This window comes from Thunnus thynnus, chromosome 3, assembly GCF_963924715.1.
Source record: "Thunnus thynnus chromosome 3, fThuThy2.1, whole genome shotgun sequence".
NCBI classification, from domain to species: Eukaryota; Metazoa; Chordata; class Actinopteri; order Scombriformes; family Scombridae; genus Thunnus; species Thunnus thynnus.
Genome location: NC_089519.1, coordinates 20007304 through 20034218, shown reverse-complemented (window position 1 = coordinate 20034218; position 26915 = coordinate 20007304). Strand labels below are relative to the sequence as shown.

Here is a 26915-nt window from a genome sequence, read left to right as displayed (position 1 = left end):
AAAGGGACCACAGTTATGCACTGTGGCAGTCCCAGAGACCTAAACAAATAAGTTTAAAGAGAGTTTGAGTATATGCCAGCTTGTAGCGCATATAATGGCTCTCTACCAAGATGATTGTGTGTGCGCAACGTGCCCAGAGCTGACAGTGTGTCTCCGATAGTCGAGCATGTTCAATACTGAATGAGTCAGAGAGGACTCAGACATGTCGCAGGTAGAACCGAAAAAACCGACACAGTGAAGCCCATGATGCTGCTGCACAAATGTCTGCCACTGCTGTTCCTCTGAGAGGAGCTGTGGAGGACGCCTGGTGGGGGTCTTCCCCAACTGCGACATATGCCTGTGTGATAGCGTCACACAGCCAGTGGGCCAAGTGCTTTTTTGTCGGGGGCTTCCCTTGTGAATGCTCCCTGTAATGTACAAACAGCTGTTGTGTCTGTCTGAGTGTGTGCCACATAGTGAGACAACACGCCCACCAGGCAGAGTCAATGTGACGTTTCTTCTCTTTCACTCCTATGAGGAGGAGGGAAGAAACCTCCCAGGGAAATATCTCTTGATCTAAAAGACCTGGTTATGACTTTGGGCATGAACATGGGATTCAGCCACAGAGTGCCTGTGCTCCCGTTCAGGGGCCATGCCCATAACTGCTGGCCTATCACTGGGAAGAAGTGTAGGATTGAGCCATCAAGCTGTGAGAGCACGTCCCTGCGCCACGGGAGTTGTCATGGCTTCCCCAGTAGCAGCTGTATCATAGTCAGGAACCATGACACGCTTGTGTATTCTGAGGCCACCAGAATGCCTGTGAAACTCTCCTCCTGAATGTGCGCTAGAAAGGCGAGGAATCAGGGAGACCGAGGGAAAGTGTTGAAGCTGATTGAACACTGCCCTGGCTATGTATATTCGCCGCTGTTGTCATGTTGTCTGTCCGTACCACCACATGCTTGTCTGTCAGCAATGGTGCGAAGTGTTTCAGCACTTTCACCACTGTGGACAGCTCCAGGCAGTTTGTATCTCTGTACAGTGAAACGAGTGACGCAGCGCTCCTTAGGGGAACCCCCGTCAACAGAATGCGAGGTGTTTTCAATATGTCAGATCTCACTGGAGGGAAGGAGGTGAGTGATGGCGCTCTGAAGGAGTGGCCCAAAGAGCCCGTTGGGCGCTGATCTGTTCTGAGCGCTGGGACATGTGGAGCCACATGTTGCGTTGCAGCACTGTCAGCCGCACCATGATCTTGGCCTGCGTCAATGTGGAGAGGGTCAGGACAGCTGTCATCGCTTTCCCGATGTCTGTCGCTCCAGAGGAAATGTTCTGGGCTGTGCAGCCATGGCGGAGACAGTGGAGGACAGCAACACAATGTTATTAATAGCTGCTGCTGTCTGGGTGGCACACTGATGAGTGCAGTCAGTGAGGCGGTCGGTGACTTGATCACAAGGAAAAGGCAGCGTAGGTTTGCGCCTGCTGAAGAATGTTGCTTTTGGCAGCAAATGGTGGCTAGACTCTCTTCTAGCAGTGGGATGGCAGGAAACCCATGCTCTGTATCTCCTGGTAAAGGGATTATAACAAGCAACTGATGCTTTCAGCTTTCCGGGGTCATTAAAACACTGCGTCGATGAAGGACCGAAGCATGGGGAAGCACAGCCACATTGAGAGGCGCCTGGACATTGGTTCCAGGACATAGACCTCTCCCTGTAAGACGGCATGGGGATGCTGGCAGGCAGGTGCCTGGCAGGCCATGGCGAGGTGGGAGACAGCTGCACATGCAGGGCCTCCTTCTCACCATCAAACTCCAGGTAGAGCATTAAAGAGAGGGGAGAGCCGGGGGGAGTGCCAGCGATTGAGGGAGCTGAGTCATCGGACTTGTGCCTAGCATCGTGCACACCTCCTGGGCCGGGTCGGTCAAAAATGTCCAGTGCTTCTTCAACCGTGAAACTTGCACGGTCAGCCCAGCTGCCGTATCCATAGCCTTCCATTTGCAGCACCGCAAAGTCTGGGCAGGCGAACATAGAAGGCGCATGCGGCACAGGGGGTGAGAGCTATCCTGGTGTGCTCATGACCGAGACAGCGCAGCAAGCATGGAGGTTGGAAAGGCATTATGTAGCTCTTTCACAGTTGGGACAAAGGCAGACCACTTCAGCAAGGTGCTGAATCAAAGACGTATCTTCTTTCTTCACAGGTGACTGCATCCAACATTGAAGAAAAAAAAATGGGAGCAGATCTCAGGTCAAGCCGGTCTGATATACCAGAGATGCGGACCTGAGAGGGGCAAAAGTGGGGCACAATGGCACGACAGAAATCTTCACGACTGCACATGCGCATGGGGATAAACCCAACGGCGACAGCTCTTATGGGGTGAAACCTATACAATAATAGAATGAGTATGATGAAAGATGCTACTGCAGGGAAGACTTTGTTGAAAGGGACTTACCCACGACTCTGATTAGCCTGCATAAACTTTTACTGGACCTGGGACAGCAGTTATGTTGGACCCTGCTTGTTGTTATCAAGTTTATGACTGTATGACAGAACCAGTCAAAGATGCACACCAACGTTCCTTTTTTTTTTTTTTTTTTTAAAGAAACAGCTGTGCATTTAAAAATACATCTTTTAGCATTCCTATCTCTTTGTCTCTCCAGAGTATAGGAAAGTTTGCTACCACCAACATCCCTTAGCTGGCTACTTTTCCCATTTGACTGGCTATTTATTTACTTATTTAATGTCGTTTAACGTTTTCCTTATTTTTAATTACAACCACTGTATGAAAAGTGCTATACAAATAAATTTACTTCAACTTTAACTTAAAAATTGAGGAACTCCTTCCACATCTATTCTGTAAATTTGATAAAATGAGTCAAATAATGAACATAGGCACATTATGCCTTTGCACTGGACCAATAACCAATAAAACTGTGAACTGTAAACTGCTGTTAAGGCCAAAACCTATCCAAAGTGACAGATATGGATCTTTTGAAATACATCCATTGATTTTAATGGCTCCAAAACTGTGTACCAAAACTTGAACTACTTATTTAGGAATCAAACTGCATTGATGCTCCTGTTCCAACCTTGTTCTGATTTTGGAGCATTAGCCAAGACACCCCTGTACCCAAAACACAGTTATTTTTTGGGATGTTGCGCTCTCGCAAAGGACCACTTTGAATGTAAGCAGCGTCCAACAGAAGTGATGACTGACATGTGTCAATTGATGCATAACAACTCTCATATTCATTATCCTCTCTCTCTCTCTCTCTCACACACACACACACACACACACACACTGAGTGAGATACTATATGTATGAAGCCTACCTTGCAAAGGGAGATCTAGTCCTGCCTGCATTCTGTCGTGGAGAGAGCCTCCTGCCATTGCTTTGGCATTCTTTCGCTCCGTCATTATCTGGAGGAGAGAGAAAGAGAGTGTGTGTGGGGGGGGGGGGTGAAGAAAGAGATGGGGGGCGGGGGTCACAAAAGCAGACACACAGATAGAGAGTATGAGGAAATGGCGTGTAAAAACAGAGCAGAATTAGTATACCGTGGCAAAGACACAGGGGAGGAGGGCAAAGAGACAAAGAGAAAGATGTGTGAAAGTGAAAGAGGATGAGGGAGAAAAAAAAAAGATGAAAGAGTCAAAACAAAGGAGCTCAGAAAACCTAGAACAGCATCACCCCTGATACTGTCATACCGTCTCCCAATTTCACCTGGGGAGCATAAACACACACATGTATGCATTAACCAGGTCACACTCCTCTTTGCAAAGCAGGGTACAAGCCTTTCCTGCAGTACAACTCACAGGGAGAAACACATATGTACAAATGCAGATCCAGACAGATGAAGACATGCAAAATCACTTACACACACACACACACACACACACACACACAAACCAACACCACATATAAATTATACATGTCCTTAATCAGAGAGTTTGTCACAGCAATTCTGCATCTCAGCAAATCCTGCTGTGACCAATTCTCTCTTTTCTTATTTATCCTTTTATCTGTGACAAGTCTGTATTAGAAAGACTCGATGTTCTATAATATAGGCTGACTGTAAAATGTGGGACATTTAATATTAATATGAAGGACAAATGGCTCCATCTCCTCTCTTTTTCCCCCTCTAACAAATGACATTTTCAACTTAATAGTCGGAACAGGGCATCTGTGGGGACCAGAAAGAAACTTTTGAAGACTTAAACACTTTAAAAGACATTATAAAAGTTTACCTATAATTGGATTCCACACCAAATTATGAGTCTACATAAATAATGTAAGCATTTTTATTCCGTTTCCAAAATGAAATCAAAGTTCTAAAGCTATAAATGTTGTTTTATTAGGACAACTGCAAAAGCAAAAGCCCATTAATTCAGAGTGAGTTTAGTAAATTAAACCGACACAATAAAAACGTGGTTTGAATACTGTCCTGCTAACCCTGTTTGCATTCATCTGTATTCATCCAAGAGCGGACATGCAGTGCAGAGAAAGCACTCTGATAACTATGTAGGGAGTTTAATCTTGTTTTTGGACTTTTTGAGGACTGCAGATACCCTGTGCAAAGATAAAAATGTGTGCCTAGAAAGTGGAATAGTAAAGATGATGAAACAATACAAGCACTGTTGAAGTTGGGCATTTCAATTTGTAGTTGTGTGAATATATTTTTTCTCAGGCACCACACAGGATAAGCGCAAGTAAATGTTCAGAATAAATGTGTTGTTTTTTGCTTTGGAAGTGGGTGATATTTTCTTTTGTTTCTTGGTATTTTAGTGCAGTTTGTTTTTACAATTAATTGTGGTCATGACATCAGCACTAAATTTTCATCTCTCCCAGACGGCTTGTTTGCTAAGAGCAACATTTTTTCCATCAAGTGTCTGTCTGGTTTGGAATTCATCTGAGTCTACATGCCAAATCCTAACTTGGCCTTGTGTCTGGACACTCCCCCAGCCTGAACCACTTACCCGGGAGCAGATCTCATGCAGGCTGGTAGCGATGGCTTTGGCTGGCGTGTCACAGCGGAACACATGACATTTCAGGATCCTTGTGTTTTTATCCCGTGCCACATATGCAAAGTCCCTAAAAAGGAAAAAAAACACAGGATTAAGAGGAGGAGACTGACAAAGGGGGTGAAGACTAGAGGAGGGTTTGTTGGACTATTTTTGGTTCTACCTGGAGACAAGAAAGATAAATGATGATGTGTGTATGTGTCCAGTTTTTTTAGACTGACAGCACTTGGAGACAGATGAGAGATGAACTGACCTTTATCAGTCTGATGACTACAGGACACACACACACATACACACACTCAGGTCGATGGACCCCAGAGATCAATAGAGCAGCGTGATGCAAGAGGGAGTTGAATAGAGTGACAGTGGGGGAAGAACTTTCCCCTGGGCCCACTGAAGCCGAAAACAATTTAACACCGCTGAATAGAAGGAATGAAAAGAAGACGGAAAAGAGAAAGGAGGGACTGAGGAATGAGGACGTAACATAAAACACTCTGCAGAAGAAATACAGCTGCACCAAATTAAACCAGCCAACCAGGACACGCACACATGTCGATTTACGTCATTCAGAAATGCACAAAAACTAAATAACTTCCTTCAAGCTGTGCCCTTCAATATGCCATGCAATGCAACAGGAAACACGGGCCTGAGAGTTAACAAGATTTCAGAGCCCAGCCCCTCAGGAAAACTTTCCACAAAACATTCCTATTGTGCATACTTAAAAAAAAAAATGCTTGTAGACAGAGAAAGACAGAGGAGGTCACCTTCATTTCCTACGTCTCTAAGTGTGTGCGCACAGCGGTACAGTACATAGAGAGTCACTTTGAAGAGCATAAAAATGAGACGCAGAGGAAATTAAACAATAAGGAATGACAAAAATGATGGAGAGATACCGTAGGAGGGTCGGGGGGGATGAAAGGAAGGAATGTGTTTACCTCTCTCTGTGTCCAAGGAAGCCAGGGAAGAAAGGAAAACAGTTAGAAAAGAGACAAAAAATCCATCAGATTAACCCCCTACTGGGGACAACAGGAAAAAGTGGCAAACACAGAATTAACATAAAGATAAACATTCAGTCCTTCTGTCGCCTCCTCTAGAAAAAAGCCTTAATAGTAGTATTGGAAACGTGTGTGTGTGTGTGTGTGTGTGTGGGTTGAAGGGGTGTAGAACAGGTCAAAGCAGCACTGCAGGTAATTTTCATGCATACTTAACCTTGAAGTAAAATATGAATAATGGACAGAAAATGAATACGGTAAGAGGGAAAAGAGAGAAGGGGTGAACACTGGGACAATGATGTTCTACGTGGGAGTAATTAGCTTTAATTGGCTGCTGATGGTTTGTGTTTCTTAAAGGAAATAAAGGAAATAGGCTGGGAGTTTCTAAGAGCCACATAAATAAAGAAGTTACTGAGAGAGTGAGTGGGAAGCGTGACGAATATAATGAGAGAAAAAAAGTTAAATACTGGGAGAGGGAAATTGGAAGTGAACTGCAACAATGTACATGATAAAGATAAAAGCGTAAAGATGAGGGCAGAATGAAAAACCCAGATGAGTTGTAAAGATAAAAGTCAGAAGAAAGAGAGGAAGGGGGAGAGGATGGGGGGAATGCCCCTGAAAATGTCAAGGTTGCTGTGGGAATCTTGTACTCTGTGGTGATAATGAGTTTCGTGGCACATGGGAGAGAGTAGGAGGCACTGGGGTATTGTTCCTGTACTGACACAACCACTCCAATCATTTGCAAGGGTACAAGAGTGTGTGTGAGAGAGAAAGAGATAAAAGAAAAAAATCCCTGCTCCAACCAGGTTTCAAATTCCACAGCAGCTCATATCTTCAAACTGACTAGTCTGACTACCAACAAGGAAGTAAAATAACAGGAAAATTGGGCAAAGATGTGCAACAAATTGGTATTTTTGGATTCCAACATACACATCTAAATATTTAAAATATGAGCTTGTGAGTGAATTTTTGATGCCCGTTTCCTATGATAAAGAAAATGTGTTGAACAGCTGTGCACTCAGTTCAGAGATTCTCAAAAAAAGAGATTCAGATTAAAGCAGGTAATTTATCAGGTAATCTATCAGCAGTGCTACCCTAATTTAGTCATCCACATGCAAACCAATAAACACACTCAGACATCAGATATTTTACAGGCCACCTGAGCTCCTATAAAATTGTGACATGAACACCTCGTGAACACCTCACACTGGTTGTAAAAATCAAACCCACAAACTATGTGCTCAGCAACATCCCCTACAGACTGAGGCCTCATCACTCTTGTCTCCTCTTTAATGATGAAAAAAAAAGCAGAAGTGATGGAGAAATTTATATAAATATACTCACAGTGGTTTGTTCTCCTATTTTAGCAGGTAATCCTGTGCACGGGAGCGTCTTTAGGCACTCACACCATCTATTCCTGGTGATGCTGCATGCAAGTACACACTCCTCAACCTGTCCGCTCCACACCCTGTGAGCACTAACCATACCTCCCCCTCTGTCAGGCTCATCCCCCTCTCCCTTTCCCCTGCCAACCTCCCCCTCTCCCCTCCCTTTCCCTCTCTATAACCATCTCCTCTCCTCCTCCCTCTGCTGTATTCCCACTGCTCTGTCTCTCCCACTATATGTTGATGTGGATGGCAGAAATTAAGGTTAAGTAAGCAGAAAACACACGTTTGTTTTATCTGGCAGGATGATCCTAATAGTTGTAAATATACTGTAACATACACCCATGCATGTATGTGTGTGTGTGTGTGTGTGTGTGTGTGTGTGTGTGTGTGTGTGTGTTATAAAGATAGAGGGAGAGAGATCCCTGAGGCAACAGAATTCTGCAGTTCTGCATATGCCAAGAGCTTTTAGCCTTCCCCTTTTCCCTGAGTGCACTCGTGCTACTATGTAGGTGTGAGTGTGTGTGTGTGTGTGTGTGTGCAGGCACGTGCCAGCTCGAAAGCAGCTACCAACCTCTCCAATCCCCATCACCCGACTGTGCCTGATGGTGATAACCTACATTCGGTATCTTTGTGTGCATGCAGCAGCGCTGCACAGCGCCCTCTGCTGGTCATCCAGCAGCAGCAGCACCACCACCACATTGTGTTGGTTTAAAGTTTAATTTTGACCTTCATGTATCCAGGAAAGGTTTGTGACTCTCATTTGCTTTTTGTTTTTCCTTCACATTTCTTACATTTTTGGAACATCAAACCTAAGAAGCTGCCAAAACCTAGAAGCACAGTGACAGAGTGAATTTGTCTTCAGTGGACCTCGCTGTGCTGAGCTAAGCTTAGGTGAAAGTGAGGGACAGATAGTCAGGTGGGGATTTGTGATGAAAGAGAATAAAGGCCATTCTTGCCTTTCATCCTCTCCTTTGTACTGATGAATTAATCTTTCATTAGCATCCCTTCATCATCAATCATTAACTCTTCTCTTCTGCCTGTCACCACACCACCCGCCTGGTGCCCTCAATTGTTACCCTGACCTTTTACTGAGTGTGTGTGTGTGTGATGCACCATTGATTTCATTTACACACATAACTTATGTAATAATTGAAGAATTTAAACCTAAACAACTGAATAATTGCAGAACAATGACCTCAATGAGTCACGACCTGAATGATCAATATTTAACGCTGGAATCACTCAGAACTTTTTTTATTACAGAGATACAGAGCACAGTATGCTTTCTGAGAAAACCACAACATGACATCTTGCACACTCACAATCGATCAATCAGACACAAAAAGGAAATTAATCAATTTTGAAAACAATAAAAGGAGTGTGGGTTGCCACAGCGACTAACCTGCCATTGTCCCGGCCAACACCCCACACCCGGATGCTTGCGATTGGCTGAGAATGAAGCACACTGCGGTCCATGGGGTCGACAAGGTTTAACATATTATTCTCCAGCACCAGGTACATGTCCTTCCCCTAGACCAACACACACACACACACACACACACACACACACACACACACACAGAGGTCCTTCAAATCTCATCACAGAAACATGCAATCCTCATTTCCTGCAGCTGAAGATGTTGCATAAAAGTGATCCTTTTAAAGGTCAGGTGCTTTATGTTACTTTCTTATACAGTATATGTGCACACGTGTGCAGGTATAATGCGTGTGTGAGTCTGCATGTGTCCTCTGACTTTGAAGGCATCTAAATAAATTATCAAACCCCAAAAAGAGGGGGTGGGAGATGAAAGGTTATTGAAAGAGGGATGAAGCTCTCTCTCTCTCTGTTCTGTCGCTTCACATTAAACACAACCACCGCAGAGAGAGGAGGAGGCTTCATAACATCGCTCTACTTTTCTCTCTTCATTCCTCCCACCTCCCTCCATCTTTTGAAACATATTTCAGGAGACTGTTACCCCAGCTAATTTCTGTTGCTCTTTTCTTTGCTCCGCCCTCACCTATTATTCATCTTCTTAACTCTGTACAAGCACTCCTCCTTTCCAAACCCTTCACTTCCAATAACTATGAACTCCTCACTTCCAGAATAACACAACATCGCTGTAATCTCTTACTCACCTCTCCCCAGATGCCGACGGTGTCCCGGATGTCATTCTTGCAGTAGGATAGCTGTCGGATGCAGTTGTTAACAGCAACGCTGCTCTTCCCCGGAGCCAAGTCCTCCTCAGCCATCTCCACCCATCCCAGAGATCGTACAGCAAAACACTGAAAGACACCAAAAAGTGAGGATACTTTTATGTATACAGCACATTACTTAAAGACTTTTAGTAAACTGACAAGTAGGTTTTTGCTTTAAGGCTCTATTAAGGCTTAAAGGCCATTTTTGGCACAAAGCCATTATTTCTAAAATGACACACAGGGGGTTTTGAACTGGAAAGATTTTGGGGGTAAAGCCAAACAATTTGAATTTCACAAGGATGAAAAAATTAACAGATGAAGACAAAAATGCATCTTGGTAGATAAAAAGAGACAAAGAGAGGAGAGAGACCCATCCATCTGTCCTCATCAAGTATTCATTTGACCTCAGCAGACCATTCTGAAAGTACTTTGCAGACAACAGAGAGCCATGATGAAAGAGGCCAGACGGACAGAGACAAAGGAGACAGACAGTAAATATAGTGAGTCACTATCCCACAAACCAATGGGATCATAGTTTGTTGGGGGAAAATTTGTTCATATGTGGATCAAACAGATGTTGCATGCATAGAGGAAGTATACATGCATTGTATGTGCGCATGTATTGTTAAAAAAAATAGATCTATCTGCTTATTGCCCTTTTTGAATATATGTTCACACACACAGTTTAAAGTTATCCACAGCCAGACATAACATGATGTCTTCTATGTGGGGATTCATACTGCTGACTGGAAGCTGATGAGTGTCTAGCTCACTCTCACAATAAACATGGATCCACACACTTGTGCGAACATGCGTACACAGACTTCTCACACAGTGCCTCCCTCCCTACTGCAAGGAGTCTGTTGTAAGTTGTGTTGCTGATCAAGACCAGTAGGTGGTAGCAGCTACATGGCAAACAAACTGTGCGGCCTTAATTTATTTAATGCAAACTATAAAACCTGAGCTCATCCTGATGTGTTCTTTGTGCATAACAATGACCTAATGCAGTAGAAATTGCCTGTAAATAACCATAAATATTTGTCCTTATTAGGTGTGCTTGGATTTTAGATAACAATAATAAATCCAGGCTCATTTATGTGAGTGGCAGATACTGCAGCAGGCTGTTTGTGTGTGTGCGTGTCAGAGTGTAATACCGTACCAGATGCCCTGACTGTAGGTCTGTGTTTGTGTCTGGTATTCATCACAATGTCACTGTTGCTAAGGATTGTAAATTTCTGCCAGACAAACACACAGAGGGAAACAGACTCTAGACAGCCAAATCAGCACCACATCATCAAGATGAGTGTTGGCTTTAAACTCTAATCTGCAATGCTTTAGATCTATTCAGCCATCCGTGGAAACACCACACATACACACCTTGGAACGTATTTCAGCCTTGCTGCCATCCGCTGTGGTTTCTGACAGAATGCAATGACTCTGTATCATGTCTAATAAATAATTCACTTATTTCTCAGTGCAATTAGTTCAATTCTAAATTGAATTTATACCTTGCACTGACATTTGCTGATATCAGCCGAATGGGCGCCTGACTAATGTTTTATTGAGCTTGACTCATTGATTAAAAAAGCTTAAATGTCTCATTTGAATCTTTATGTTTGGATGTTTAAGAGGCCTTGATAATTAATGCACCAATGTGCTGTATGGAACTGTACTTCTTAGTCTCACCACTCTGTGGCAGTATTGTTTTGACATAACATGATCAACATAAATACCACTGGTAAACAAACAGGCTGACATCAACAGACAAAAACAAAAAAATCATTTCAACACCATGTGTGCTGCAGATGGTGATTATAATCTGCAGTGTTTAATAGTTAGGTTAGATATCACATAAATACAAGACTGAAGTATGTTACTTCAGAGTCTGGCAAAGATATCACTAAAATAAAAATCCTCATTTTCAGAGTGAGAAACAGATTCAAAAACGTCATCACCTTAACACACTTTATATTCAGATGTGGGTTGCCAAGTTTTGTTTATTTAACAGCATTTAGGATCAGTATACATATTTTCCACAGGTTGAGCTATTCTTCCAGCCACAGAACCATATTTATTGGTTTTTTGCTGGTCTGACACATAAAAAAATATTCCAAAGTGTATTTTAAGCACTGTTAAGTATTGTTATTGCAAGCTGTAGCGTAAACCATTCTCAAATTTTTAAAAGGTACTGTTACTGTACTGTATCTACAATAATCAGAGGTGATTTATGACTCGGCAGGTTCTGAACTGAAGTCCGGTTTAGGAAAAGGCTTCTTACCTTTGCTTCTGGATCACTGTTGATACTGCTGGACTCTTCTTCTTCCACTGTTGGACGGTTCCTGAAAATTGTTTAAAAAAAAAGAAAAAGGTTTATAAAATATGGAACACATGATGCATTTATAAGATTATAAGATTAGCAGTGTTTAATTATTGTTGCAACAAATAGCTGCTTTGTTAACAAGGTCCCTGTCCTGTGTGAATTTACCATGGCAACAGGCAGTCATTACACTAATAACACGGAGCCATTTCCTGAGTGTAAGGACTAACTTCCTGCTTTGTCTGATATCATTTAAGTCGGACACTGATTGAGCACAAGATTAGAGAAACTAACCACACAATACTGGGGAAAAGACAGAGCGAGAGAGGGATATTTGAGTAGCAAGAAAGAGAAAGAAAAACACTTTTGCTAAACATTTGCAACTTTGGTAGCGTGCAATGCACTGAGGTGGTTTGGTTTTTGTGTGTGTGTGTGTGTGTGTGTACAGGTATTTCACCTTAGCTTGAGTGATGCGTAGCGAAGTGTAGCACCCTCAAACTCCTTCAGACTGGGGTCTGGGTTCACCGTGGCTGCCTGCAGGTCCTGGTGCACATAGATGACATCATCAGAGTGAGCAAAATGACCAAAAGACATCCACCTTAAAGCCCCTTTCACACATGTAATTTGTAATATTGTCTGCTTTTGTCAAGCAGACATGACTGGCCTAAAAAATACACTTGGCATCTATTTGCAATATTTGTTTTTATTTTTTAGTTCCTTTACAGTTGCATGGTAATGTATTTGAAAGTGATCTGAATGTATACATTTATGTTTTTAACCTTTAATGCAAGAGGATGTCAAATTCATATTATTGTTCACACAGCATCAATGTATTCTTATTGCTTGCCTTTTAGGTTTAATTTTCCTGTAAAATAATATGTGAATGCAGTGGTGTTTTTCAGATGAGAGAGCTTCCTACTATTACAGAAAAATTCAGAGTCTCTTATGGTTGGATTGCTTATTTACGCTGTCATATAGTGTATAAGAACTCCCCAGAAATGGCATGCTTTCCCAGGAATGTTGGAGCTGTGGCAGAAATCTTACCAGGGCATGAACCACCTAACTGCCTGAGCAACTTAAGCAAATATCACTTTGACTCCTGTTCCAACATGACATAGATTTGTGTATCTACCATAACATTCACTGGTTACAGAGCATGTGGGAGAGGGGCTAAAAGGACACAAACCTGGCAGAAACCAAGTGTAAATGTTTTGACCCCACACAGTATATGCCAGCATGCATCCAAGTGCAGGCAGAGTGGCCTCGCTGGATGGAGAAATGGCGTTGGTGTGTTATGTGTAATGGGGCATGCTGTATCAAGGAAAGAAAGGTGACATGTAGTATGTACACAAACTTGTGTATGTGAACATTCAGATCTGTGCCAGCAGGAAGAAAGGTGAAAATATTTTAGCGAGTAAACCATGTAAGTAAAGAAAGAAACAACTTGTTGAGCGTGTTGCTGCAGCCAAATAACAGATGTTTCTGCTGTGGTTGGTACAGTTACATTTATGTTGAAGCATCAGCCACACATGCTTTTGCCCAGGCAGTGAATTTCTAGCATGTAATGCATAAATGCACACACTCAAAGAGTGGACAAAGTTAGACCACGAACAAGACACAGTGACTCTGTGTGTGTTTCTCTGAGTGCATTATACTTGCCTTCCACACTTCACTATCAATCTTTCCGCCAAAATCACTCCACATCTGTTTCTACATACAGCGTTTAAAACACATGTACACACAAAGTTGTGGGTCGAGGGTGGGAGGGGAGCGAGGGGAGAAAGACAGAACAAGGCTGTTAGCTAACTAGCTCACTCCACACTGGTGCCTGTTACAATAAGGAGCAACCCAGCAAAAACATTTCTCCAACAAAAAGCCCAAGATCATCAATAAAGGCTTTGTTTTTCTTTCTTTCCTCAAATGTTTCTTGCTCCTATTGAACATTCACCTCACTACTGAGAATCTATTGATTCTTGATTAGTAGAATATGAACAATACAAGAAATACATAACAGTCAGAAAATATTATGACATTTTTCTGTTGTTTTGGCTCTCTACTCCAACACTTTGGATCTGAAATGATTATTATGGTGATGTGCTAACTTTCAGCTTTAATTCTGAAAGTAAAGTAAAATTACAGTTGGAAATCCAGTCAGGCGTCAAGTCAGCTGAGAGATAACAAAAATACAAGAGTACCAATATAAGTAAGAGAGAAAGCCAATAAAAAAGAAAAACTACCAGGAAAGGTAAAAAAAAAAAAAAAAAAATCAATAAAGAGTCAAAAACAACACATATTGAAATACAGTAGTAAATAAATAGAAGTAATTTATAACTAGAAATACGGCCTCGCAGTTGTATACCTCTGCCAAACAGTCAAGCTGCAGTTTACATCCGTGTCTGTCCAGACTCATAATATTTGTAGTGAAGACTTTGAAGGAATTTAATAAAAGCACCACAGTTTCAAGGTGGGCACCCAAGATTAATGTCAACAATTCAGTATCCGACCAAATGTGAAATATGGTCACAATCTCCCCTTCTGTTCCTGAGTTTTAGCGTTAAATAATGGCCAGAAAAGTGTTTTTGCAAAACATTATGATGTTACAGTGAAGTTGACCTTTGACCTTTTGGATATAAAGTGTCATTATTCATTATTTTATCCTCTTTGACATTTGTGTAAAACTTTGCCATAATAAGTGTATGAATTCTTGAGTTATGGCCAAAAACGTGTTTTGTGAGGTCACAGTGACCTTGACCTTTGACCACCAAATTCTAATCAGCTCATCCTTGAGGCCAAGTGGACGTTTGTGCCAGATGTAATGAAATTCCCTCTTGGTGTTCCTGAGATATCACGTTCATGAAAATGGGACAGACAGATGGACAACCTGAAACATAATGCTTCTGGCCACGGCTGTCACCAGCACAGAATTATAAAAATATATATGCAAGTGGATTGTGTGACGAAAACATTTTGTTATATTGCACACCTATTATATGATATTGTGATATTATTGCACAAAAAACTCTTTGTCCCCTGTGTGCAAAGTATTACTTTAACCTGATAGTCATTGTTTCCTATTCTACTCCAATGCACTAGAGTACAAAGCCAAACCAAATGAAAATGTGTCCCTAAACAAATACTTACTGACTGCACTGTATGTGATACAGGTAACGCATATGGTAACATACACACACATACAGATGTCGCAGGAATCAATTTTTTCTATCTGCACCACACACACACTGACTATTACACATAATTACAAAGAAATACTAAGGCACAGCTCAAGGCTATCGAGCCAAAGAGCAACTAGAAGAGTGGTGGGTGAGGAAGGGAACAGGGTGTGGAAAGTTGTAAAGTATCCCACCTTCTCCTCATCGTCGTGATGCTGAGAGCGACACTCTTGATCAGGCGCTCCCTGCAGAGATGTGGAACGAGGCTAAAAAAAAGAAAGAGACGGATACAAAAATACAAAAATGACTTAAGCCTCCATAATAAGAATTCAGAGGACATGTTTGTCTGTCTGCCATTTTGGCTCCTGTGTCACCGGCTAATACATTAGAAGTCTGCCAGTCAGATACTCCAGATGGACGTGCCAGAATCTTATTCTGGCACGTCCATCTGTCAACATCAGTCCATTCTATCTGGATCAATATTTTATCTACACCATGCTCCTCTCTATCAATCTCCTTTCCTCTCTCTGTTTCTCTCCATCATTGTGCATGATTGACTGATTGATTGACTCAGTGTTCTTGTATTCCTGTATTCTGCTGCTCGACTGGAATATTGACGGTCCTCTCTCTCCCTCTCTCTCTCTCTCTATCTCTCGATCCAGCTGTCTTGTTGCATATTTCTGCCAATCTTCCACTTATCTTAATCAGGACTAGATAAAACATATATACAATCAGACAAAAACACTTTCCCCTCTGAAATGAACACATGGAGGCTTCAAATGAATTCTCACAAAATGTAGAGGTTATCACTGACAGTGCAGTAAAACAGAGATTCTTCCACAGAAAAACAGAGCATGTCAGTTACTCACAAAGTAACAGCTGTTGACAAATCCACATGTGGGGAGGTTAGGTTCGTGTGTTGAGAGAGGCTCCACTGAGCTGTCGGAGGTGGTACTGCCCGAGCGAGTAGACGCCCTGTAGAAGACCTCTGCCTGGCACGACTACACACACACACACACACACACACACACACACACACACACACACACACACACACACACACACACACACACACACACACACAAGCAAAAGTGATGAGAAACTGCTTTATTTAATCTGTCTTCATTGGTGCAACCTGTCATTGACTCTTAGCATAGAAATTAGCAGCTATTCAGGAAACAAGGAAATGGTTGATTTCCTCTGTTACGACTAATACTGAAAGTTGGACAGTGATATTATAAGAGGCACAGTTTGGTCCAGATGTCATGAAACATCTTGTGGAGGTGCAACACATGGTTCTTCTTTCCTGAGCATAACAATTTTATGCTGTGTTGCACAATTATTTGTTTAAAATCATGTGTCACATAATGTGATTTATATTGTTAACAATAATACTGAGGTTGTTATAAAATGCCACAATAGCACTTAGTGTTGAAGTTTCTCAAATCATGGAGATTATAATTCTGCCTGAAGAAGAAAATGTATTTCCCACATACAGCATCTGTGTTTTATTACAGCCACTCTTGTATTCACACTGTGCTGTATGTTGTTTTGCTGATTCATGGCCATCAGAGACTTCAAATGAACATTTTTATTTTTTCCTACAATTAGGGAGCTTCCAATTGTATTCATGCTAATAATTATTATGACACAATCTAGAGTAACAATGAGGATTTTAATTTTCAAATAAATTGCAAAGTCATTAGACAATATAAGTTATATTTCATCCACACTTGCCTATTATATAATATTTGTTTGTGGTTCAGTCTGAATCTGTCTTCAATACTTTTTGTATTAATTCAAGTCTGTGACTTCATTATTTTTCCGACTGTTCCTCTTCATTCTGTGGCTGGATTGTCTTCAAGCTTCAACCACAATTTGAGCCTGACCGCTGCCAGAGCCACAAAAAAAATCTCTTCACCATTACTTTGAACATTTTGGAGTGATTATGTTTAATGGGAACATCTGCAAATGTAGCCAAAATCAACTGACAGTTACAGCAAAAACATAATGTGTGAGACCTAAAATATGTGTTTGTCATTCTGTGTCTCACCTCTTGGTCAGGAGTGGGTGAGGGGCTGAGTGAGCCCAGGGAGTGTTTACGCGGTGTTGAGGCTGTGTGGTCACTCAGGGCCTGGGACTCTGTCTGTCCAGAGGGTGCAGGGCGGGTGGCAGGCCTCTCCCACTGGGTGGTGCCTGTAGGAATGTGCCAGTAGTAGATACCAGCCATGTCTGTGATCTTCTTCCATCCTGGAGGCAGGTCAGGGTCTGTCTGGAACGACTGCTCACTCCAGATATCTGTTGGAAAAACACACATTTGGATGATTTATATGAAACAGAAAAAAATAAGCAGAAATTAGACAAATTGACAGACATCTGTACATGAAAAAGCATATAAACACATCTCTGTGACTACACCAAGATATAGAATATTGTTTTTTCTTCCATATGATCAAATTAGTGGAAGTGAACACCTCCAAGCTCATATACTAAGCAACATCAACAGCTGACTGGAATTACCAACATCTGCTGCAGCTGTTATTTAACAACCCATGTCTTTCCTTGGACAACAACTGAGAAAAACTTGTTAAGCACTGGTGTTATATTTCTGTAACAAACCCACGCACATTCTGTAGCTTTTTTGTCATATTCTTAAATGAAAGAAATCACACTCCTCCAAATATATACACACACACAGACCCAAGCATTCCTGTCACATTTAGAACAGTATAACAGATGTCAGATGCAGTCCCAATGATTGAGCCAAAAGCAGAATTTAAACATAATATGATTTATTCCACATGACACAAATGAGGGCTTATTATATCTGTTTCAAGTAATTTCATTAGCTTCTTCTTGGAATACAGTTTCATATCACGATAAGGACCATGGGTGTATGTTCAATTATAGATACTTGTTTGTTTGTTTAATGAGTTCATAAATCAGAAGTTATGTCCTAAATACAAGACTTATAGTCAGGAAATGGGTGGACCACCAGCTGTCTGTAATGATGCGACAAGCCATATTGTCTGAAATATTCGGCTTTTTATAGCAGCACACACACATTAACATGGGCAAGAAATTAACAACTCCCCGTCACAAGAAATGCTTTCTATGTTGAAAGTTAAACCACTGACTTCAACATCAGAACAGTGATAACAACAAAGCGATGAGTGAGCACTGCTTACATGCAGAGTGCAAATAGTGGCAGCATCATGTTTCACAAAAGATTGTTGCTTGCAAATTGTAGATAGGTTTGTGTGTTTTAAAAGGTTCTCACATCTTCATGCATGGATCACAAGCTGTTTGTTTTGATTAGTGAAACGTGTCAAAATAAGCAAAAGGGAAATGATGCCATGTTGCAAATTTGGTGAAACAGGCTCCTAGTCTTCAGTGGCCTCCACTCTGAGTTTGACTGTAAATTTTTCTTCTTTCTTCTTCTAATTTACTAATTTATGAATTTAAAATATGGCAGTGAAACTTACACAATTTAAACTTAATACAAAAAACTGTCCATGGCTCCATGTACAACTAAATGAAATGTGAAAATGAGGAATAATAACTTTAAATCAAATTGCCTCATTGTTTTTGACTGACTCAGAAACCAGAACAACTTTAAGCAGAAAAAAAACCGTTTGATTCATTATTCAATGAACTCAGTATGTACGTACTAACATAAAGATTTAAACTTTCCAGTACCTAACAGAACACAGCAAGAGCACATAGAGCAGATGGCTGTTACCGTAATTTATTTGACAGCAATACATTTAGGAGGAAATACAGCAGTTACCAGTTAAGACACACATACACTCACACAGACTCTGTGTGAAGACGGAATCAGAGTACTTATATCACTGTTCTTTCTCTCACTTCTGTACTAAATGTCATCTCATCTCAAGGTTGCAGCAATCAAGCTCAAACACACACACACACACACACACACACACGTTTACTTGGGTCACTTTTGGGAACATTAGAAAGACTCACATTCATTTCCCAGAGACTTACCCTAACCCTAACCACAACTTGCATAACTCCAATCCTAACCTTAACCACTGACCCAAAAATCAGCTTTTTCCCAATTGGAGACATGGCTTTTTTCCCCAAAGCTGTCCCCAATTAACTGGTCTTTAATCTAAAATGTGTCCCCAGAAGTAGGATAAGTCAGACCCACACACACACATACACACACACACATACACAACTAGTGATAGCATCTTGTGTGTGTGAAGTTGACATACTGGCAGAGGTAGTAAAGATGATCCGAAACTGCATTAGGTGGTGTAGCAACTCATAAAGGTGATATAAGCTCTGACGTGGTCAGCTGGAGCTGTGTGAGTGTGTGTGTGTGTGTGTGTGTGTGTGTGTGTGTGTAATTGCACAAAGAGTTCTCGAAGTGCTGACCATGCTGATGAAACACAGCCCATGGGCTTGTCGCCACGACAGCAGGCCATATGTCATCATGACGACTGGGTCGGTCCGGATTGAGATGGAATTCAGACACACACACACACACACACACACACACACACAGAGTCACACACACACAGACAGGCAAGCACCGATAAGTTATTAAAGCTTCAGTGTATTTAATGCAACAGAAATCATTCGTAAAGCTTAGCAAAATGTGCACAAACGCTCTTGCCACAAGCACCATCCCCTGGGACTTAAGACTGTGCTTTAGAGCAAGAAGCTGTGAAGCAGTGCCTTCTGGGAGTTGCAGTTTTTTATGAGCAAAATAAAAAATAGGTCAGAGCCAATAAAACTACAAAAGAAAGAACCTGAGTGTCTCTGTCTGCTATGAGTGAGAGGGAAGATGGTGACTCAGAGAATGGGTGTCAGTATGAGATGAACAGACCACTGGATGTGGATTAAAGCATGCACGTACACAAGAAGAAAGAGGGAGAGAGAGACACTGGCAGAAACAGAGAGAGAGCTCTGGCTGGCTTGGCTCGGGGGCTATGTCATGCTTCGAAGTTAGCAATGTCACCCTCTGAAAGCACTGGTGCAAGTGGGGAATCACAATGCAAAGTCTTAGCATGATGACACTAAGGCTAAACATAAGCAGGCACCTATGCAGCTTGTAGAAATGTGCCATAGCAGAGCTACGTAGCAGTTAGCCTGTCATAGCCTCAGTTAGCATGCAGCTCCATGCCAGAATAGAGTTGAGCAGAGGGGGAGGGGAGAGCAGTGAGCTTCTGTAGCAAAACACACACACATGTTCTCTTTGGAAAACAACACCACACATGCACACCACCATGGTGAGGCTGAAACACACTTCTACTCACTACACACCCACAAATAAAGCATGCGTAGACCAAAGAGTCCTATTGCAGACATTTAGAAAACAGTCCACTACCATTAGAGATAAACTTCATCCCTGTGTGGGCAAAGACACGCACGAATACACATCATAATAATAAAATAATATTTAATTTGTACCGCACCTTTCATTCATAGTGAAACTCAAAGTGCTCTCTCTCTCTCTCTCACACACACACACACATACACAGCTTTCAAACTCTAAACCCACAGTGTAGTTTCAAGTGGACTCCGACAGATGCACCTACCCTCATAATTGACAATCACAATGGCCAGCATGTAGTCTTTCCCCAGCATCATAGTTAGCTAGCTGCCTCTCACATACAGCAAAACCTAATGCTGTAACCAAAGCCAGAACCCCAGACAGAGAGAGGAAGAAAGAGAGAGAGAGGAGAGAGGGGGGGGGGACTGCAAGAGAGGGGGTGAGGAGAAAGAGAGAGGAGAGAAAGGGACACGGAGACACATCGAGGCAGAGAGGCAGGGAGAACGGAGACAGAGGTACAGAAACAAGAGAGGTAAAGATAGAGAGAGGAGAGAGGGAGGTTGTGTTTCACTTGCAGCTGAGCTATGTTTGCTGTTGTCTCTCCGTCCTCTATCTGGAGCATCAACAACATCAACAGCTCAAGTACGCCTGCCCTCCCTTTTCCTGTACTATAAACAAACATACGCACGTATTTGCACAGGCACATGGAAAGAAACTAAAAATTTGACAAACTGATCCTCATCAAATGTCTGTCTCAATATGTTTATCGCTCTCTCTCTCCCTCCCTCCCATCTTCCTCTTAGCCTCTTTTGGTTGTCCTGGCAACCCCTGGATTATCTTTCATTCAGTATCATATCCAGTGGAGGAGCAAGGAGGAGGAGGAGCAGCAGAGAGGGACAAAAAATAGGACTGATAAATGCTGAAAAAATGTAAAGGGGAGGACCCTGATATAATGAGAGTGGAAAGATTTTTTGAGTAAGAGGAAGAAATATCAAACATTTTGGACAGCACAAGTTGCTGTACTGCACTCATCTACATTCAACTAATGTTCTCTTGCAAGTGTTACAAAGCATGTTGCTGTGTGAGAATGTGAGGGACTTTGCTCAACTCTGCATGTGTGTGAGTGTGTGTTTTGGCTCCTCTGTGTGAAAGCAGTGTCGCACTAGCCCTCTAACCCACAACATCCACAGAGGAATCTGACACACACCTGGGAAAACAACACGGCTTTGTCAATATGAGAGAGAGAGGCAGACAGGAGGACACGGACGTATGGACAACTAAACGTGAAGGATGCCTAAATCATGATAATCGACTCTTCAGCAAACCCTCAGAGGACAATATGTCTTAACTAGAGTCTACAATACCACCAATGTCGACCGTTTGCCCTCTTTCCACGGCTCATCAATACACACATTGATCTACACAAAACATAGGCCATCCCATGAGAGAATTATCACTGTGGGATGTCAATGTAGACTAAGACAAGCAAAAGGAAATCAGGACAAAAGAACATGTGGAAAGTAAATTCTCCTATAATGACTCAGTTTCGGACCACTGGAGAGCACAGCAAAAATGGTGAAACACACAAGAATTCAGAAGGACAAGCTGCTGATAATCATACTTTTAGAGAGATGAAATACACAGATGCTCTGAGCCTCAAACCCGTGAGGGACAATGAGTCATCAGAGAGCTAGAAGAAGAAAAAGCACTCTGGGAGAAAAAAACAGCTCAACAACTCGGAGTAGAGCCACTCTTAGAAAGGATGGTTTACAGCTGAGCTCATGTCAGAGGTCGGGGCTGCCGCTCTAGAGGAGATGGATGTCTTGCAACAAAGACAGGGCGGAGGGGTTTTAAGAGCCCAATTAAATTGAGCACCCAGATTTCTTCTTTTCATAATGCTGACAAAGAAATACATTGACTCGAACAGACCTTCTGCAGAGGTAGGCAGCAAGTAAGTGTAAGACAGTGAAGGCCCACGACAGAGTTGATGACTCATAAGAATCTCTTAAAGGGGACCTATTATGCTCATTTCCAGCTCTATATTTTTATTTTTGGATTCCACTTGCGTAGCTTTGCATGATTTACAGTTCAAAAGAACTCCTTATTCATCTCACACTGGCCCTTTATGCAGCCCTTCAGTTCAGCCTATGTCTCTTCACAGGCAGTCTTAGCTCCTGTCTATTTAAGGCCCCCCATCCTGATGAGCCCATTCTGTTCTGAATGGCTAGCTTTCCAGAAGCTGCCGAGGGGCAGCTGTATCAGAGCCGTTACAACTGATGCAAACCCAACATTTCCTGCTTTACTGCTTTATATTAAAAGCTTTTCAATGACTAAATAATGTGAGACTTTAATTGTGAAGAATTAACAGGAAATGAAACATGTTTCTCACCGAATTAGCAGAGCTTCGTTAGCAGCACTAAAAACCGGTCAACACAACAATATATGGAGATATTTGGAGCTCTTTGTTCAGCGGATCAGTTGCAGGGATATGCAGGGAGGAATAGTACAAGCAGAAACAACCACAGTGATTATGATGTTTGATGAGGAGCTGCAGACGACCAGCATACCTCCAACAGTTAAAGAACTTATTTTACTTTGCTCTGTTGTGTAATGGAAAACACTCACAGCTTGCCAGCTTGACTCAAGTCATAGCTTGGCGTGACTAACCCCAAAACAATGGGAAAAAAAATGCCATAATGTGAGCGTAGCTGAGCAGTGAACGGATTTCAATATAAAGAAATAAAGAAGTAGAAAAAAAACTATTGGAAACTGATCATTCAGAGCAGTCTGAAGCTGTTGCTTTTTGCTCACAGGGATTACTTCTACTTACTACCTATTTCACACTTTGGCTACGTTTAATATGAACATCCGACATTGTAACATTGTATATATATGACTGAAAATAAGGAAAAGCATAATAGGTCTCCTTTAACTTTAGTAAAAAGTTAAGAAACATCTCAAAGTTCTGTCTTACTCTACATCACAACAAATAGTACATAATAAGTGATAAAAACACCTTAAGTTATATTTATCCTGAATGTCATGTAGCATGTAGTACTGGCAAAGTATTAGTGCAGTAATATGAGTTAATTTAATGAAAACTGTGAATACAGATATTTAATCAAGTTAAGGCATATTCAATATTATCAGAAAAAATTATACAAGATTCCTAATTACTGAACACTACCTAAAATGTGTCGATTAATTCAGAAGTTGATCAACAGATCTTCAACTTTTTTGATAATTAATGAACTGTTTAAGATATTTTTCATTACATTCTCTAGTTTCTGCTTCTCATTTTTGAGGATTTGCTGCTTTCTTTGCCTCTAGAGAGTAAACTAAATATATTTGATTTTTGGACTGTTAGACAAAACATGCAATTTAATTTAGACATCACAATGTTTAACTATTTCCTGACATTTTATGGATCAAGTGAACAAAATAATCTGCAGATTAATTGCAGAGGTGCTGCAGCAGCCTGCAGCAAGAATGTTGAACCAGAATCAACTTTTGGAGAAACGCAACCCAACGTCATGCTGTGGTGGAAAATCACAGCCAGCGATCAGACTGATCAGTGCTGAACAACCCTGCCATGAGGGAGGACAAAGACGTTACTAGGAAGAGGAGAGAGAGAGAGAGAGAGCAGCAGTGGTCGAGGGAGCTAGAGAGTAAATGAAGACAGTGAGCAGTGGTAGTTTGAAAGCCAGTGAATGAGAGGAATGAAACGTTATTTATGCAATATTTCTCTGTAATATAAATCTGAGTGGCTCAAAAATTTTAAAAAAATGGGTCACAGCTTAATGACTAAGGAAAAATGCGGGTCCTGAGGACAGAGCAGTTGAGAACCACTGCTGTACAGAGTAACTTTAAACATATAACCCTGGACATAACGAACAGCTGAGAAACTCAGTCAATTTTCACATACTCATGGCTCAGAGTAAGATAAAAATAAAGCTTTTCTTATGACACAGACAGCCACAAGTACATATGGAGGAGCTCAACTATAATGCTACAAGGTCTGCAATCCTCCATGCCTGTGTTTCTGTGCCTGCAGACTGCTTCCTATAGCGATTATCTGCAGAGTACAACCCTTTATATTCTCATAAAAAGAACAGGGATGAAGTATTAGGGTAGAAAGGAACACACAGAAGATTATAATAAGCAGCTATAACAGCTCCTCTCTCCTGAGTATGACACAACAAAAGAGCACATGGTGGTCGAGAAAAAATAAAAGAAAGAGAAAGAGAGAGGTAATGGCTGCTACAGATTTCAGTTTAACTCATGACTAGCCCGCAAGCCCCTGTCCACACACACACGCACACGCACACGCACACGTACAGGACAAAGCTTGAAACAGGATGCAGCTGATCTAGCTTGCTAACCACCCATGAGGTTACAAGGGCACTTCCTGTCCCAGAGGGATTCTGGGAGATTTACTGGAGGCCGGAGTGTTTGTTATTCTGTTCTAGCAATGTCTGAGTTCAGCATACGTGCACGCACATACACACACTTGGTCACCCTAAATGGAAACATGTCATCAGCAGAGAGAGGACAGTAAAACCACTACATAGCACACAAAAGAAAAAGAAAACACACCAGAGTAGCTGACACTCATATAAGAACTATGCCAAACATCTGTAAATGTCAGTGGCTGTAAAGTTTGCTTAAATAACAGCCTTGCAGCATGTTTTGTGTGTGTTTGTGTGTGTACCTGTCTCCTCAGGGGAGTTGCTCTCCTGGGACAGTGTGGTCCAGCTCAATTCTTCGTCACTGGGGTTCAGATTCTGGATGCGGTTCAAAGCGCAGTCTGTCTTTGCGCCAGTCCTTCTGTCCTTCTTAGTCTCTGGTGAGGAGGAAGAAGAGGAGGAGCAGGAGGCCACGGAGAGCAGGGGTGTGTCCTCTGGGCTTGCCTGCTTGGGTGGCGAGGGGGGAGGAGGCACAGGAGAGTCCTTGCCTGATTTGAGGAGCTTGAGGTTTGAGTGGAGGTCAGAGATGAGTTCCAGGCCTGAAGAAACTTTGAGGCTCTTCACGGGAGACTCGCTCTTTATCATCAGTAAAGGTTTCTTCTCCTCGTCTTCTTCCTGCTTCTCCTCCACCGCCACCTCCTCATCTCCGTCTTCCTCGGTCTTCATCTTTGACACAATATCCTTCTCGGACAGAATGCTGATGTCGTCGCTCTCCTCTGTCTCTATGTTCAAGTCAAAACCTGTTGTGTTGCTGTTCAGTTTGAGCTCCACAGTCGTGTTGATATTACAGTCTATATCTGATTCTGTGTTCTGCTCGGGCTCTGCATCTGTACTACTGTCTGGTTGCAATTCGAAATCTAGCTTTGTGACATCATCCTCTTGTTCGTTACTGGAGAGAGTGTGACCATCAGGCTCCTCAGGTGTGTTGACACTGAGGTCGTCTGCTATAGTTTCTGAATTACACTCAAGGTCAGTCAGGTCAGTTGTGTTTTTGTTGTGATCCTGACCAGCTTTACGGAGCTGATTGACTCCGTTCTTGGCTAGTTTGGGATTGTTGGGGGTTGACGACTGCGATGGCGATGATGATGGTGACGATGAAGATGGCACCGCTTCTCCAAGGCCCATGGCAGCCTGGATGCTCGTAAGTGCATACTTTTTGCGACACTTGGGAGGCGTGGCAGAGCCCTGTTTGATGACATCACTGCTGAGCAGCTGGTTGTGGGAGGAGCGCAGGCTGAGTGAAGTGGGAGGCGTGGCAGTGGGGCCATTGTGATTGGTCACATCTACTGACATCATCATGGCACAAGACAGATCAACTAAAAAGAGGAGAAGGGGAACAAGAAGGGAATAAATATAAATCCATATGTGGATTGACATGCAAGCAATAAGGGCATTAGCTTAAACACACAGTATGTAATTTCTGCTGCAAGAGGTCTCTCAATCAAAACAATAACAAAAGACGGAGTTTGATGACATCATGAAGTAGTGTGGGATCATGGGAGTTGTTGTCTTTATTGTTAAACAACCACCACTGCCGATGAAAATCGATCTGACGTGACTCAGACAGAAGAAAAGAAAAGAGGCAAGATCATGTTCATGGACAAGGTAATGTATTAAAGTTATATTCACGTTATGTCATTTCATTCTAATGAATACTAATGAATAATCTTTTTGGATTGTTTGGTTCACCCATACATTTGCACTTTACAGGGACACCTTTGGCGACAGAACGCGCAGCAAACGGCAATCATGTGTGCTCCATCACGAGTGAGCAATACAAACAGTAGTAAACAATAGAGTTTGCCCAAAAGTTATAGCAGGTGTGAGGGACGGTAAAGGGGAAATTACATTTACAGACGAACAAATGAAACGAACTGTTACCTTGATTAAAATTACGCATTTCTATGGGTTTGAACATTGTTGGAAATGTTTGGGATAATGCAAGTACACAACTCAACAAAATAAATAACATAAGTCTAGTTGTTTTTAGACATTTTAATGAAGAAAAAGTTACATTTTATGTCTTTAAAGAATGGGTGTCCCTTTGCTTACTTACTACTGCCACTGGCATTGTACCAACTACACTCTTGCA

The 26915-nt window shown here is 42.0% G+C and overlaps 1 protein-coding gene across 6 annotated transcripts in view; it reads right to left on the bottom strand.

The window, feature by feature from the left end:
• apbb2b (amyloid beta (A4) precursor protein-binding, family B, member 2b) overlaps positions 1–26915 on the bottom strand; it is a 57126-nt gene that overhangs the window by 10581 nt on the left and 19630 nt on the right. For 4 of the 6 annotated variants that reach the window (XM_067584646.1, XM_067584650.1, XM_067584648.1 and 1 more), the window contains exons 4-14: positions 25069–26139; positions 17106–17350; positions 15922–16053; positions 15247–15318; positions 13542–13592; positions 12340–12425; positions 11844–11904; positions 9506–9652; positions 8772–8899; positions 4945–5059; positions 3303–3390 (exon numbers count right to left, since the gene is read on the bottom strand). In XM_067584646.1, the coding sequence (XP_067440747.1) occupies positions 3303–3390; positions 4945–5059; positions 8772–8899; positions 9506–9652; positions 11844–11904; positions 12340–12425; positions 13542–13592; positions 15247–15318; positions 15922–16053; positions 17106–17350; positions 25069–26139 (2196 nt within the window). The remainder of the gene's footprint in view (positions 1–3302; positions 3391–4944; positions 5060–8771; positions 8900–9505; positions 9653–11843; positions 11905–12339; positions 12426–13541; positions 13593–15246; positions 15319–15921; positions 16054–17105; positions 17351–25068; positions 26140–26915) is intronic. The other 2 variants (XM_067584651.1, XM_067584652.1) reach the window with 2 other exon arrangements.